Below are 14,453 nucleotides of genomic sequence, written 5' to 3' on the forward strand. Positions count from 1 at the left end.
ATATTAAAAAAATTATTATATTGAGCTAAATATAATAAAATTGTATTAAATTTATAAATTTTATATATTTTATTTTCGTATGTATAAAATAGTTATGTTCAAAAATAAAATCTAATACGTTGGTAAGATGAGTTAACATTAGCAAACTATATAATACATGTATAAAAATTAACATGTATTTCTTTAAAGCTTATAATATAAAATTTTTGTAACTACTTTAATCATAATATATTTTCATTTTAAATATAATATATATTTATATATTATATTTTAAAAATTCTAATTAATCTCTATTTTATGTTATCGTTTATAAAATGAAAAATAAATGAATTATATCCTATTTTATCTACTTTATAGTCATGATCATGTTAAAATATAATTATTATACTTAAATAAATATGATAAAAGTATATTCAATTGATAAATTTATAAATTTTATTTTCATAAATATAAATTATTTATTTTAAAAATATAATATGATGATAAAACGGCTTAAAATTAGCAAATCATATAATACATGTCTAAAAATTAGCATATCTTAGACTTTTGTATATACAATAATATATTATCTAAATAGAATAAACATAAAAAATATTAGTAAAAAGAAATACAGCTTTGAAACACGGGTCATAATTTAGCATAAATTAAATAAAAAATAATTTTCAAATATGTTTTCTCATGAATATATTAATTTTCTTAATAATTAAATGCAAATAAAATAAGATGAATATATAATAAAAAGTGAAAATACATACGGTTTTAAAAAAAATTGATTAATTATAACATGTAAATTATAAAAGGGCAAATCTCCAAAATAGCACATTTCTAAGTTTCTATCACAAAAATAGCACTCAAAAACTAAAATGACCAAAATAGCACCTTTCTAAGTTTATCCTTTGAAAATTTTAATATTTTTATTTTTCAAAATTTGAAATCTTATTCCCAAAACCTCATTTCTCAACTCTAAACCCTAAACCCTAAACTCTAAACCCTAAACCCTAAACTCTAAACCCTAAACCCTAAATCCTAAGCCCTAAACCCTAAACTCTAAACCATAAACCCTAAATTCTATACCCTAAACCCTAAAATTTAAACCCTAAACCCTAAACTCTAAACCCTAAACCTTAAATCCTAAACCCCACCCTTTAACTCTAAACGCTAAGTTTGTGACTTTTGATAAAACATTAAGTGCTATTTTTGTGACTTTTGACCTTGAATGCTAGTTTGGGAACAAAAACTTGATTTAGTGCTATTTTTGTCCTTTTCTCATTATAAAATTATTGTATTTGAAATATTTATATAAACATTTAAGTATATGATTAGCGTTAAAAATATATACCATTAATGTTTAAAATCAATAATTTATGTATGGGAAAGAGAAAACAAATATCCCCCCGGATCAAAATCTAGTGTTCTTTAATTTACAACTCCAAAGTCGAAACCCTCATGAACGAATTGAAGGTCAAAGAAGTCAGCAAAATAAATGACAATTAAATGACAGCAGTCTCTTCTTGGATGTTTGGTGATGGACCGGATTCATTGGTTAAATTTTGCTCAGCCTTTACGTGAACTCAAGTCACAGTTTATCTTTATTACACTTTCATTTCATCACGCCTAAGCTAAGCAACTCATAAATCCGTAATTAATTACTACTTCAATATCCTCGTTTTAGTGTAATAAATATTTGGAACACCAACCATGAGGTTGCAAGTTTATCTTTCTTCTTATTTTCTCATACACTTTTGACCAAAAGTAAATTACCTCGTTATTCTAACCAGCGGTCCAGAATGAAGTATGAGAAATATAAATTACTATAAATTATTCGAATATTCAACAAGAAAAAAGAGGTTGAAAAGAAAGCTCAATAATTGGCTAGAGGCATGAGGAGCCAGACACCAATTTTAAAATCGAAATACAATGTCTCTCTTTACTTAAAATTATGCACCACCACTAATTAATATGTCCACCACATTTCTTCTGCTCACCACCATTGATCTCACTATCTCTTTTTTATTTATTTATCTTCTCCTTCCAAAACTTTTTTGCTCAGCAGCAGTAACTCCTTGGCCCCAAAACCCATCTGTCTCTGAATCTGGCTGGGAAAGAAAGTAGTAATAACGTCAATTATTATTTCCTCTTCCCTTATTCGTCTCTCCTTCATAAAAAACCATTATTAATCAATGGTATAATGTGTGTCCATATATATAAATATAAAATATTCATGAGAGCATTGAAGAAGGTTGAGTGAGAGAAAAAAAAAACAATAAAAGAGTTTTTTTACAGGCATGGCTTCACGTGACATCTTCATCGACCAAGAACTTCGAGAAAAGATACTCTCAAAGTGAGAGAGAGAGTTCTCACATGTTCATTAATACTCCTCCTCATGCTCACAACCAGACCATTTCCCTTCCTCCGCCATTGATGACCCTCCCTCACACCTTCTTCTCCTTCTCTCTAGTCTCTTCCAGTTTCATAGTAAAGCTCCATCCTTTCTTTCCTTTTCCTTTTCCTTCGATCGAGATGCTTTAACAAATGGGGCAGATCTGAAAAGCGACTAATAATGGAAAGTGACGACTAATAGGTTGTCTTTTTATGGAAACTCGATTCGACCAGTATATTTAATTTCTGATTCTTTCTTGATTCCATTCACTGTCGTTAGTCATGGTCTCTTCTTCTCCTCCATCCACATTGTTCCTACTCTTTGCTTCTACACTATTCCTCTGTTTACTTTCTCCGGCGAGATCCAGCGACGTTGACTCTCTACTCGCGTTGAAATCCTCAATCGATCCATCAAACTCGATTCCATGGCGAGGAACAGATCTCTGCAGCTGGGAAGGCGTCAAGGAATGTCTCAACGGAAGAGTCTCGAAGCTCGTTATCGAGTATCTAAACCTCACCGGTTCACTCGACTCGAGGACCTTAAACCAATTGGACCAGCTTAGGGTTCTCAGTTTCAAATCAAACTCACTCTCCGGTTCAATCCCTAACCTCTCCGGTTTAGTAAATCTCAAATCGGTTTACCTCAACGGCAACAACTTCACCGGCTCCTTCCCGGAGTCTCTCACCTCGCTTCACCGATTGAAAACTATAAACCTCTCCGGGAACAGATTATCCGGCAAGATCCCGACCTCGCTCCTCCGTCTCTCGCGGCTGTACACGTTCGAGGTTCAGGACAATCTCTTCGCCGGTTCGATTCCTCCTCTTAACCAGACGAGTCTCAGATTCTTCAACGTCTCCAACAACAAACTCTCCGGCCAAATCCCGCCGACGCGAGGGTTGAAGCAGTTCGACGAGTCTTCTTTCGCCGGAAACGCCGATCTCTGCGGCGATCAGATTCGAATCCCGTGCGGAACGTCGCCTGCGCCGTCGGCGAAACCAGCGCCTACACCATCGAAGAAGGAGAACAAAGCGAAACTAATCGGAATCATCGCCGGAAGCGCCGCCGGGGGAGTTTTAATCTTCATCCTTCTCCTGACGGTTCTCATCTTCTGCTGTCGACGGAAGAGGAAATCTCCGAGGGACGATAGAAAAGGCAAAGGCATAGCTGAAGCAGAAGGAGAAGGCCGAGGAGGAGGAGGAGCTTCGGAGACGGAGAGGGACATCGAGAGGAAAGACAGAGGCTTCTCATGGGAGAGAAGCGAGGAAGGAGCGGTGGGGACTCTCGTTTTCCTCGGAGCAAGCGATTCAGGCGAGACGACGGTGGTGAGATACACCATGGAGGATCTGCTCAAAGCTTCGGCGGAGACGCTGGGGAGAGGGACGTTAGGGAGCACGTACAAGGCTGTGATGGAGTCTGGGTTCATAGTCACTGTGAAGAGGCTCAAGAACGCGAGGTATCCTCGCATGGAGGAGTTCAAGAGACACGTTGAGATCCTTGGACAGCTCAGACACCCTAACCTCGTCTCTCTCAGAGCTTACTTCCAGGCTAAAGAAGAACGCTTGCTTGTTTATGATTACTTCCCCAATGGCAGTCTCTTCACTCTTATCCACGGTATGTATATTGCATTTAGAAACTTGGACACATTCGTCAGTTCATTGTGTGTGTTTGTGTTTGTAGGAACTCGAGCTTCTGGAAATGGGAAGCCTCTTCACTGGACTTCATGTCTTAAAATAGCTGAGGACTTAGCCTCAGCTCTGCTCTACATACATCAGAACCCTGGCCTAACTCATGGGAACTTGAAGTCCTCCAATGTCCTATTAGGTCCTGATTTCGAGTCCTGCCTCACGGATTACGGCCTCAGCACTCTCCATGACCCCGACTCGGCCGAAGAAACGAGCGCGGTATCTCTCTTTTACAAAGCACCAGAGTGTAGAGACCCGCGGAGAGCCTCTACGCAGCCTGCTGATGTCTACAGCTTCGGGGTCCTTCTCCTCGAGCTTTTAACGGGTAGAACACCGTTCCAGGACCTTGTTCAAGAATACGGGTCGGATATCTCTAGATGGGTGCGTGCGGTGAGGGAAGAAGAGACTGAATCAGGTGAGGAACCGACTTCTTCGGGGAACGAAGCATCAGAGGAGAAGCTTCAGGCGCTTTTGAGTATCGCAAATGTTTGCGTGGCTATTCAACCGGAAAACAGGCCTGTGATGAGAGAGGTGTTGAAGATGGTGAGGGATGCAAGAGCCGAAGCGCCGTTCTCGTCTAACAGTAGCGAACATTCACCTGGGAGATGGTCTGATACAGTTCAGAGCTTGCCAAGGGAAGATCAAGTGAGCATATAGAGAACACAATGGCTGTGCCTGCCTAGAAGAACTTTTTGTGATTCTTGAAGTAGGGTTCATAGTGTAAAGCTTCTTTCCTTTTGTCATTTTGATTCATCGACTTGTAGGACTTGCATGAGATCTGTTGATTTTATTAAATTTGAGATGTTGGCATTGAGAAAATTTGACAATAACAGGTTTCAATAGTTTGATACATAAACTTCATTAATCAAAACAGAAAAAATTATAATGTTTTGAACATATAAACAACCAGATCTCCATTGCTTATAGTGTAACTTGTAAATTTTTTAATCTATTTTTTCCAATAAAAGATTCCACAACTTTTATATTCCCAAACAAGAATATTTGTGAAGTTGTAGCAAATTGAATCAGCCCATGGTTTTGCATTCTGGTGTCTCCAAAATGTAATCAAAAGTGTTGGTTCTAAGCGCACTCGGCTAAGAGAAGAAAGAGCTCTTCATCGGTTATGGCTCCCATTTCCATTGCTCTTTCCAGCACGCTTAGCCCTCCATCATCCTCTATCGATGGACGTGCGCCTCTGTTTTCACAAAAACAGTTCAAGAAATATGAACATAACCGGTTTAGTTTGACTACTAACATTCGTTTGATCCAAAAGTTAAAACAAGAAAGAGAGCGTTCCTGAAATGTTAAAATGTACCTTCGGAGTAGAATCTTTGCAAATTTGTGGTTCCCTGAAGATATGCAATGGTGCAACGGAGTCCTTCCGTGGTAATCTCTCATGTTTGGGTCAGCACCAAACTGCAACAACAGTTCAAGCAAAACAGAGTCACCAATGTGACAAGCCACGTGGAGCAAGGAACATCCTTGAAGACAGTTTCCTGGTTCGTTGGAGTCTTTGATTCTCTGACACGCAGTTGGGTCTCGTCTTTTCTTTACCGCTTCCTCTGATGCGTCAGCGTGATGATAAGCATCGACATCAGTTATGTCATCGAACTTGGTGTTGATGAAATTCACATCCCCCGAAGTTACGATCAGTCGGTATATTTCTCGTATGTTTCTGCTTTGAACAGCTTCCCATATTCTACTTGCAGCAGAAGGGTTGGCTTTGCTTTCGTCTTTGATAACTAATGCTTTCTCCAGGTACTAGCACAAGCATAAATCATCATCACTCGTGTTTAGTTTCACCTTTCACAAATCATATAATATACTCATATTTCAAGAACTGGACATTAGAATGTAAGAACTAATACATTACCTTCGCTAGAATGTATTTCTCCTTCACAGTAAAGGAATCGTCTGGAGATGGTTTTGAAATTGAAGCACGTGACAATGTTGATTCGTTTTCACTGCAAAAAAAAAAAAAAACACAATACTTTACATCATCAGCTACATGTATGAGTCATGAAACAAAACACTGATTGGCATATAAACTATATATATCCTTAGAAACCATACCAGTCATCGTCAAGGTGAAGTAGCCCTTCCCACAGTGAGTTACAGTACAAATTTCCCAAATTTCTAAATAAGTCCAAGATCGTTGGCTCCCACACTTTCACATCTAGTGTGAGGGATCTCACCTGCAGTTTGTGGGGTTCACAAAATCAATGACATCAGCTTAGAGATCTAGCACTAAAGACCACCAGAGAAAAAAAAAATCTCCAAAAGCTATAACTACAATGATGTTGACTTTTGCTGAAACTATAAACTCTGCTGGAGAGAGTTTACCAAAGAAACTTCAGATCTACTGGGCCGTGTAAGACAAAACTACCTCCAAAAAGGAAAGATGCTCTAAAAAATTGTTGCAAAACTAGTTCAAACTTCATTACCTTGGATATATGAACCCCTAGGTTCCTGTGTACACCAGAGCACTGAATGCACAACAAGACTCCAAGATTCAACGATGCCCAATCGGGATCAGGAGCATTGCACTCTGCACATACATTATTCCCTGCAATGCCTCTGAGTATTGTGGAGACATCGTCCCCCATATCTCGTCTTGCATCATTATGTTGACTCTGATCCATGGAGACAACACCTTTTGGAGGAGCAGAACCAGTGTACTGAACTGGCGACTGCAAAAAAAAAAAACGATCTGTATTAGCAGGAAACTTCCTTTATCAATTCAGATTGTAAATGAAAGAGACTTATTGTGTCAAACCTGTTGCAGAAAATGAGAATTCAGAAGCGTCCCTATAGCTGCTGTGATTTTGTTTACCCAGTCCATCCTATCCGCTCCATTTTCAGCCTGGTCAGAGTATAAAATGTACGACTGATTACCATTGTAACAGACTCGACCATACATGTCCTATAGGGAGTAAAGTGGGTACCTGAAGTGTGTAAGTTTTTTGAGGAGAAATGATTCTGAAACATAGCCTGAGATCCATGTCTTCTGCATCCAATTTTATCAAACAAGTGCGGAGATCGATGGTTTTATAGCCTAAGCTGCCTTCAGTGAGAGAAGCTGATCGATTGTGTCTTGCACGGAACCGACCAAAGACGCCGGTATGGTCAGAAGAACCACTATAGTGATGCTGTGATCCCTGAGAATATAGCAGATAAAAAAAAAAATCGACCGTTAAAAACAAATAGAAACTCTTTATGGATGTCTCTAATGGAATTGAGGCAGGTTAAAGAGGTCTGCGCACACGTACCATTGATTTATTGCCATTGTTTCTGTAATAGTACATGGAGCCATGACTATCAAGGACAAAAAACTTCCTTTTCCAATCAGTTCTCAAACTTGATGATCGCTTTAATAAATACCCTTGTTTAATTACCTGCATCCGTACAAAACAAAAAAAAAGAAACCTCGTAAGACCAGAATCAATTCATACAATGCTGAAACACAGAACAAGTCTCTGTGTGCTGCATAATTGCATTGGGAAACAAACACTTACTTCCTTGTCTGCTGTTAAACTTGTTTCGGTATTTTTATAAGGGATAGTTCCTACAACACGGTTTCCATTGACACCAGAGATCTCCGCATTAGCGGCAAGTTGCTGGCTGTCTAATTCAGACTGCGTTCTGAATTCTTGAATACGTCTAGCTAGTCGATCTTGTTCAATCTTCGACTGTTCTTTTGACTGTTGTGCATATGTTAATATCTGTAAGAGTCATACAAGTATCAGCGTCGGTGGACTTCAGTACTTCTGCTCATCTAAAACTAAAGTTTTGTACCTGATGGATATATGGTTCCAGTTGACCCAGCAAGTCATATCCCTGAAAAAAAAAAGACATCAAGTTAAGGATCAAATCAGGACACATATGTCAAATTTGGTTGGTCTTAGATGGTAAAGATTCAAAATGTAGAATTAGAGAGCCTACAAGTTTAAAATATCTGAGATGAGCATCCATAATTGCACTTATAGATTCCAAAAACTCATACTTCTTTTTAGCTTCAATAGTCATCAGTGAGTTGACCTGGATTCTTCAACCAAAGCAAAATTTAGTAGTACAAATATTGAAAGTAAATGGTAGCGGCTTCTGTTAGTAGAGGTAAGCATACGAGGTTAAAACGGCTCTTCTCAAATGTTGACTTTGAGTTCTCCAGATCCTGTCACTCGGATGACACAGCACAAATAAGTTACCATGCAAGGAAGAGCGTGCGAAACAATATTAAGAAAGAAGAGCATCTAATTTCTGGCGTGTCAAAAAGAGAATATAAACGAAAAAGAAATACATCAGAAAACTAAATGTTCTACCTCTTCCAACTCCGCAACAATTTCTCCTCTTGTATTCTTCTTTAGAGACACAAACTTCTCACGAGACTACAAGTAGATAAGAAAACTCATTACACCACTTAAGATCAAGAATATCAATTACAATTACATTCACAAGAAGCTATAGACTCTATAGACAAGTACCTGATCATAGGAATGAGCAGCTTTATCAAATCGATGGCGAGACTCCTGCAAAGCAAAAAACAACATAGCGGATGATTAGAAAACGCATGAGTTTTCGATCATATAAATTTGAGACTAGGAAAAATAAATAAATTTCTCAAAATTAGGAGACATAATTGAATACCTTAGCTTCCTGTAGATCAACATTAATAAAGTTCATCAACCTCTCAAGTAACACATGCTCCACCTACGTAAATGATCATTTCAAGAAAACAATCAAAGACAGGAAACTCTGAATTACTATCCTAACCAAATCTTCGTTTTTTAAAAACCAAACAAAAATATGCTCTAGATGATGTTGGGCATGGCATCTTAGTCTTTACTAGCATTTACTATTGTCACAAGATACTATTGAGTCTATGAGAGCAATACCTGTGAGCAAAGAAACTCCTTATAAGAGGCAAGCTCTCGAAGAGTATTTATGAATTTGGATATAACGGGGCCTGGTGTCACACACAAGAATACCCAATCAAATAAGTCAGATGTGAGAGACATGATGTAGGGTTTCATTAAAGGCAATGACTAGGAGAAGTGGAGAAGAAACATAAACTGAAAAATGATGTCTTAAGCTACGAAGTAATATATATATATATAAATCACTAACCTCCAATTGAAAGACTGATAGGATCATCATGTCCAGCCCCAAATTCTTCAAGACAATCTGCAAAGGCACTTTCTCCTTTTGATGCTTCTCCCAGAACTCCCCTATAGAAGAAAAATCGATGAAATTCATATCAGTCACGTAGTGGAGAAGCAACCAAAAAAAAAAATAGTGAGATAAGGTTGGAGAGATGCCACAAAGGAATGAACTCCAAAAGAAAGCAAGACGTGATCAAAGAAGATTTACATGAAAATAGAAAAACAATCAACAACAAAGCTTTAATGCTCAGACAGTTAATCCTCGATTGCTAATTAAGTACGAGAAGGGACAAAATGGTACCAATACTCTTAACTTCAATTTCATGAAAAATTATGCCACAAATGGTATTCTTAGAATCTTTATACACACAGAAAAGACCAGACAATGAGATTAAGACAGTAGTAAAAAAAGAAAAGGATAGATATTTTGAGACATACATAAACTTCTTAACACCTTTGTATAGCTTCTGACAACGATCTTTAAGCTCTTCAGCTGTCCCTTCCAAGGAACAAACCTGATCCAATCAAATCAAAGACAGTAAATTTCAAAACTTTCACAAAATTAACCTGAAATTAAAAAAAATTTAAACATGAACCAAAAACGTCCAAGTATTCAGCAGCATTCGAATTTCACCTGTTTCTGAAACATTGGGGAGTCTTCCAGATTGATAAAGGCCGCCATTGATGAAACAAAGGAAGAAACTATCAGACAAGAAAGGGAAGCTTCGAATCAAGCTTTGTGATTCGGTTTGAAATGGATCTGGCGAGAGATTCAGAGGCGTTATTAGTTGGTATGATTATTGATGGTGATTGATTGCTTCGGAACAGCCAGTAGCATCCACAACTTCTTTATATTTTCAAATATACCCCTTCCTATCTTTTATTTTTTTTGTAATAACTCTTTTAATGGGCTTTTTGGTATGAATTGGTGTATCTGGGCTTTTTATAGTGTGAATGGGTATATATCGTTTTATTTGCAAGATGTTTTTTCTTTGTTCAAGATCGTATGAATTTCATAATTAGTGTGTAGTATCAAAATAACAAATAACAAATCATTTTTCAAAATGGTTATGTTCTTAAAACTATATATAATTAAACTGCATTATATTCACTCATTTGAATCTGTTTAACATCCATGAAAACTTGATATTTTATCCATTTACGATCTCAAGCTCACATCAATTCTGCATTTCACACCCTCTGAACCAGGCATGGTTTGGAGCACAAGCAAAGGAACCACCCGCTTGGAACATCCCAATTATTTTACAAAAGTTTAATTATATATAAGACATTATAAAAAAATTATATGAAAAATAAAGACATAAATTTGTATTTTTTTGTAGGGAATTACAAGTTTTTTCTAAAAGTTAGATCGGCCATGTCTAAACTTTGTACATATTAATGGAAAAAATACAGAGTTAATCATAGTTTTCTTATTTTACTTCTTTTTCTCTTGAACAACCGTTTTCTTATTTTACTATATGCTATGTTTACAAGTGGTTTATCACACAGAGAAAGAAACATTGTGTTTAGAAGTGACGATATAGAGAACAATTTACACTGGTTCTTGAGACGACTGCTTAAGGTGTGAAAGAGTTTGCAAAGCTTTCTGCTTTTTCTGGCGAATCCTCTCCATTGTTTTTCTCAGAGACTTAATCTCATTCTCTGCCTTTCTCAGTTCTCTTTTGTTGGAGTCTATCTCTTTTCTTCTCTCTGAAAATTTTTTTACCCTTCTCTCTTTACTTGGCTCCAAAGACTACAACAAACAGAGTTTATATACTTATCATAAGTGACGAACAAGCAGAATACTACTTCTGGAATTTTCTTGAAAATTAAGAATACAGACCTATATATATCTATTTGAACAAAAAAAAAAAAAGACCTATATATATCTACAGTTTACACGTAACTACAGAATATATATAGTGAATTTTTTTTTTTTTGACAGCAAACGGGTCTTCTATTACTCAAACTTGAAGTGGTCTAGGAATCCAGACCGGAATAGAACAACCAATAAAACATAATGATCTATGAAAAGAACGTGCATTTCTAGCAAGCGCATCGGCAATCTCATTCTGCGTCCTCGGAATATAGGTAATCTTGAAGTCTGAAAAACACAACCGAAGAGTTTGAATGTTTTCCAGCTCAGTTGAGAAGTTGGGCCAATCTTGTGGCTGTTCCATCATTGCTATCAGATCCTTGCAGTCCGTCCCAAACTCTTGACAAGTCGAGTGTTGTATCATGTTCTCCATTGCCCACTTTAAAGCTTCCAGTTCCGAGTGTAACGATGTCTCCCTCCTCCGTAAGTTCCTTGACCCCATGAGTTGTATCTTCCCCATTGCATCCTTCCAGACCCATCCTATTCCACTAAATTGAGCTGTGGAAGTCCATGAACCATCCACCGTGCAGATATTACCCAAGCTTAAGACTTGTGGTTCTTCAATAGTCTGTACATTTTGGTAGAACCGGCACCGAGTCTCTTGCATTGTACCAAGCTTGGCACTCACTCTCTGCATACCTGACTAGCTCCAATGGATCTCTGTTTATGCCTCTAAACAACTTATCATTCCTAGCTTTCCAGATAAACCAAATTATCCAAGGATAAGGGTCTATGTCCTCTTCTGGTTCCAGAATATCATTCTTCCTCCAAAAAAGGAAGTCCATATTAGCGTAAATACTCGATACAGAAAAGATTCCAGAGCTCGATGGTGTTTGTGATAACTCCCATGCTTGTAAGGCCGGTGGACACTCAAAGATAGCATGAGTAACGGTCTCTTCTGGTGCTCCACATCTTGGGCAGTAATTGTCACATCTCATGTTGCGTCGTACCAGATTTCTTGTTACGGCTATCTGTCCAGATATTAGTTGCCATATAAGATGGCAGATCTTTTGTGGCGCATTCACCTTCCAAGCGAAGGCTTGAAGTTTTATGATGCTCGGCTGTAGAACTTCTAACTCCTCTTCACCTTTCATCAAGTTTGTCGGAACCCAATATCCCGATTTGACAGTATATTGTCCAGTCTTTGTGTAACTCCAGCAAAATGTATCACGTCGATGAGTAGGACTAATGGCCAAACTCTGAATCATCGGGATGTCTTCTTGAGCTACATATTGCTCCAGTAATCGAGTGTCCCACTCTTTGGTGACAGAATATATATAGTGAGTTATACGCAGTTACTGGGTGACATAATATAAATTCCTATAAGTTTATTGTGCCAACCGTATAAACCTTATTTATTAATTCATTTTCCTACACTAGGGAGATGTTTTGTCACGCTAGACATACTAATGAATTGATTACCTGAATCTGTTTTCGTAAAGCCATAGTAGACGGCAATGAATTCCATAGGGAGCCTTTTATTGGAGCATTAAGAAATAACTGTTCTCTCTCGATTTCAAGTTCCGCTAGCTTTTTCCTGTCTGTGCGTTGATCGCTTATGCTACTAAGTCCACATGTCATCCAAAGATGATGGCGTAACCAACAAATCTGCTTGATAGAACAAACGAAGTTATCAGGGATGTTAATTAAGAGCATATCCGACACCAACAACAAAATGGTTTAGTAAAAAAACAAACGTAACTTGTTGATCGAGCTTTTTGTGAGAAGAACCAGAACTACTATATTTATTTGTATTAGCCATATCGAGAAGGTGTCTTTCCCCAACCATGCTACGTGCCTCATGCAGCATCCGGTAATTTAGGTTCTGTAATTATACATTATTGTTAGCTTTTGTTTTTAACTCTCAACATTTTGAGATCGAGCAAGGAAACAAAAAGAAGGATAAATGATTAGGGTTTTCTCACATGAATGTTAACTTCTGGTTCTCTTCCGAAAGAGAAATATAGAACAGCCTTCTTGTCACGATATGCACCATGAGTGAAAGTTAGCTTTTCAAGCTCCATCTTTTTTCGATCCAACTCGGAATTCCTATATATCAAATCTCCGTAACTCCATCCATAGTCCAATCTGTAGCTTGCCAGCTTCGACTTGGCACTGCCAATATCAAGCTGGTTTTTTTTGAAGAGTAAACATACACATGTAGCAATATCAAGCCTGGTTAATTCATTCACAAGCTATACACAGAGATAGTCAGAGAGAGAGATAACTATTTATTTCAAAAAGTATTTGAGTGATATTTTTCCGTTGTCCTAAATGAACACTTCTCTATCAATAAGCATGCATACCTGTTACTCAAGATATTTTCTTCCAGTGTAAGACATTTGTTGTTGTAGCTCTTCTACCATTTTTTCGCTCTCTTCTATTAGCCTCGACTCGGTGTTGTTGCTTCCTGAGTTCACCTGGATGCTGCTGTTGATGTCGAACACTTTGGTTGCTTTTCTTTCTACCAATTTCTGCAATCTCCATATTCAGAACCAGATGAAGCCTCGGAGAAGATTTATGTTAGGTTTTGCAGGAAAATGGAAGACTGGTTTATCAATGTGGAAGAAAATATTATGAGTTCAAATTAAATACATGTCTCGGACTTTGATATATAATAAACTGACTAAATCCTTTTCTATTATATTAAGAAGAGCTTACCACACTATTTAGAACTTGGTTTGCACGCCACGAAACTTGGTTTGAACCACCTTTATTTTATTTTCTAATATCGATTCAACTACACAATAAAGTTTTTTTGGTCAAATGAGGATCATCCACCGTTGATAAAATTTCTCCAACCAAGATAAAAATATAATAAAACGTATTAAAATTTTATATTTCATTTGTTATTCTTCTAACATTAAATTATGTTTACAAGTGACAGTATACATATATTAACTTTAAGTGGTTCTCAAAACAACTCGTCATGTAAACAAGTTTCTTTGGCCAATACTTGTCATCATCTTCTTCAAAGATTTAATCTCATTTTCTGCCCTCCTTATCTCTCTTTTGATAGACTCTATTTTCTTTCTTCTCTATGAAACTATATTTCTCTTTCCGTACTCTATTGTTGCCCAATCCTACAACAATCACAACTAAATTAAAACAAAACCGAATGTAATAATCTCTAATTTGATTACGGCTACTTAGGAAGTTTATATGGTTGTGCAACGTCGTGGATTGTACATTCATATAAACTTCCCTTTTTTTTCTTTTTTTTTTGCACAACCATATAAACTTCCTACGTCTCTTACATTAATGTAAAACAAATGATTATAACTTGGTTTGCAGGCCATGAAAGTTGACCGCTTCTACATATTAATCTAAGCATAGGAGTATATTAATACGTA

The 14,453-nt window shown here is 37.1% G+C and overlaps 3 protein-coding genes across 5 annotated transcripts; 1 reads left to right on the forward strand and 2 right to left on the reverse strand.

Moving 5' to 3' along the window:
* The first annotated feature begins 1,997 nt into the window (after nucleotides 1-1,997).
* On the forward strand, nucleotides 1,998-4,912 carry LOC106357941 (inactive leucine-rich repeat receptor-like serine/threonine-protein kinase At1g60630). Its single transcript, XM_013797664.3, has 2 exons — nucleotides 1,998-3,991; nucleotides 4,058-4,912. The coding sequence occupies exons 1-2, from the start codon at nucleotides 2,662-2,664 to the stop codon at nucleotides 4,717-4,719; spliced, it is 1,992 nt and encodes a 663-aa protein (XP_013653118.1). The 5' UTR covers nucleotides 1,998-2,661; the 3' UTR covers nucleotides 4,720-4,912.
* On the reverse strand, nucleotides 4,903-10,075 carry LOC106357940 (ADP-ribosylation factor GTPase-activating protein AGD4). Of its 2 annotated transcripts, XM_013797663.3 has the most exons (19): nucleotides 9,856-10,075; nucleotides 9,660-9,736; nucleotides 9,187-9,287; nucleotides 8,955-9,025; nucleotides 8,707-8,769; nucleotides 8,544-8,588; nucleotides 8,382-8,447; nucleotides 8,186-8,233; nucleotides 8,005-8,100; nucleotides 7,858-7,899; nucleotides 7,578-7,784; nucleotides 7,332-7,457; nucleotides 7,008-7,220; nucleotides 6,839-6,925; nucleotides 6,507-6,752; nucleotides 6,136-6,257; nucleotides 5,936-6,026; nucleotides 5,378-5,823; nucleotides 4,903-5,257 (listed from the first exon to the last, which is right to left on the reverse strand). In XM_013797663.3, the coding sequence occupies exons 1-19, from the start codon at nucleotides 9,901-9,903 to the stop codon at nucleotides 5,143-5,145; spliced, it is 2,310 nt and encodes a 769-aa protein (XP_013653117.2). In that variant the 5' UTR covers nucleotides 9,904-10,075; the 3' UTR covers nucleotides 4,903-5,142. The 2 variants fall into 2 exon arrangements, with proteins under 2 accessions (XP_013653117.2, XP_022558462.2); XM_022702741.2 differs by lacking the exons at nucleotides 8,955-9,025; nucleotides 9,187-9,287; nucleotides 9,660-9,736; nucleotides 9,856-10,075 and having other exon boundaries at nucleotides 8,005-8,107.
* Nucleotides 10,076-10,600: 525 nt separating this feature from the next.
* On the reverse strand, nucleotides 10,601-14,377 carry LOC125587456. Of its 2 annotated transcripts, none has more exons than XM_048757977.1 (5): nucleotides 13,407-14,377; nucleotides 13,026-13,215; nucleotides 12,803-12,925; nucleotides 12,523-12,708; nucleotides 10,601-10,977 (listed from the first exon to the last, which is right to left on the reverse strand). In XM_048757977.1, exons 2-5 carry the CDS (start codon nucleotides 13,122-13,124, stop codon nucleotides 10,777-10,779), a joined length of 609 nt encoding a protein of 202 aa, XP_048613934.1. In that variant the 5' UTR covers nucleotides 13,125-13,215; nucleotides 13,407-14,377; the 3' UTR covers nucleotides 10,601-10,776. The 2 variants fall into 2 exon arrangements, with proteins under 2 accessions (XP_048613934.1, XP_048613933.1); XM_048757976.1 differs by having other exon boundaries at nucleotides 13,026-13,229.
* Nucleotides 14,378-14,453: the final 76 nt, after the last annotated feature.

Source organism: Brassica napus, chromosome C5 (assembly GCF_020379485.1).
Source record: "Brassica napus cultivar Da-Ae chromosome C5, Da-Ae, whole genome shotgun sequence".
Taxonomy (NCBI): Eukaryota; Viridiplantae; Streptophyta; class Magnoliopsida; order Brassicales; family Brassicaceae; genus Brassica; species Brassica napus.

Coding starts and splice junctions, on each gene's coding strand:
- LOC106357941 (XM_013797664.3), top strand. CDS start 2,662: ATGGTCTCTTCTTCTCCTCCATCCACATTGTTCCTACTCTTTGCTTCT. Junction 3,992..4,057: donor TCTCTTCACTCTTATCCACG/GTATGTATATTG, acceptor TTGTGTTTGTAG/GAACTCGAGCTTCTGGAAAT.
- LOC106357940 (XM_013797663.3), bottom strand. CDS start 9,903: ATGGCGGCCTTTATCAATCTGGAAGACTCCCCAATGTTTCAGAAACAG. Junction 9,026..9,186: donor TATCAGTCTTTCAATTGGAG/GTTAGTGATTTA, acceptor GTGTGACACCAG/GCCCCGTTATATCCAAATTC. Junction 8,448..8,543: donor CTGCTCATTCCTATGATCAG/GTACTTGTCTAT, acceptor ATCTACTTGTAG/TCTCGTGAGAAGTTTGTGTC.
- LOC125587456 (XM_048757977.1), bottom strand. CDS start 13,124: ATGGAGCTTGAAAAGCTAACTTTCACTCATGGTGCATATCGTGACAAG. Junction 12,926..13,025: donor AACCAGAAGTTAACATTCAT/GTGAGAAAACCC, acceptor GTATAATTACAG/AACCTAAATTACCGGATGCT. Junction 12,709..12,802: donor ACAAAAAGCTCGATCAACAA/GTTACGTTTGTT, acceptor TCTATCAAGCAG/ATTTGTTGGTTACGCCATCA.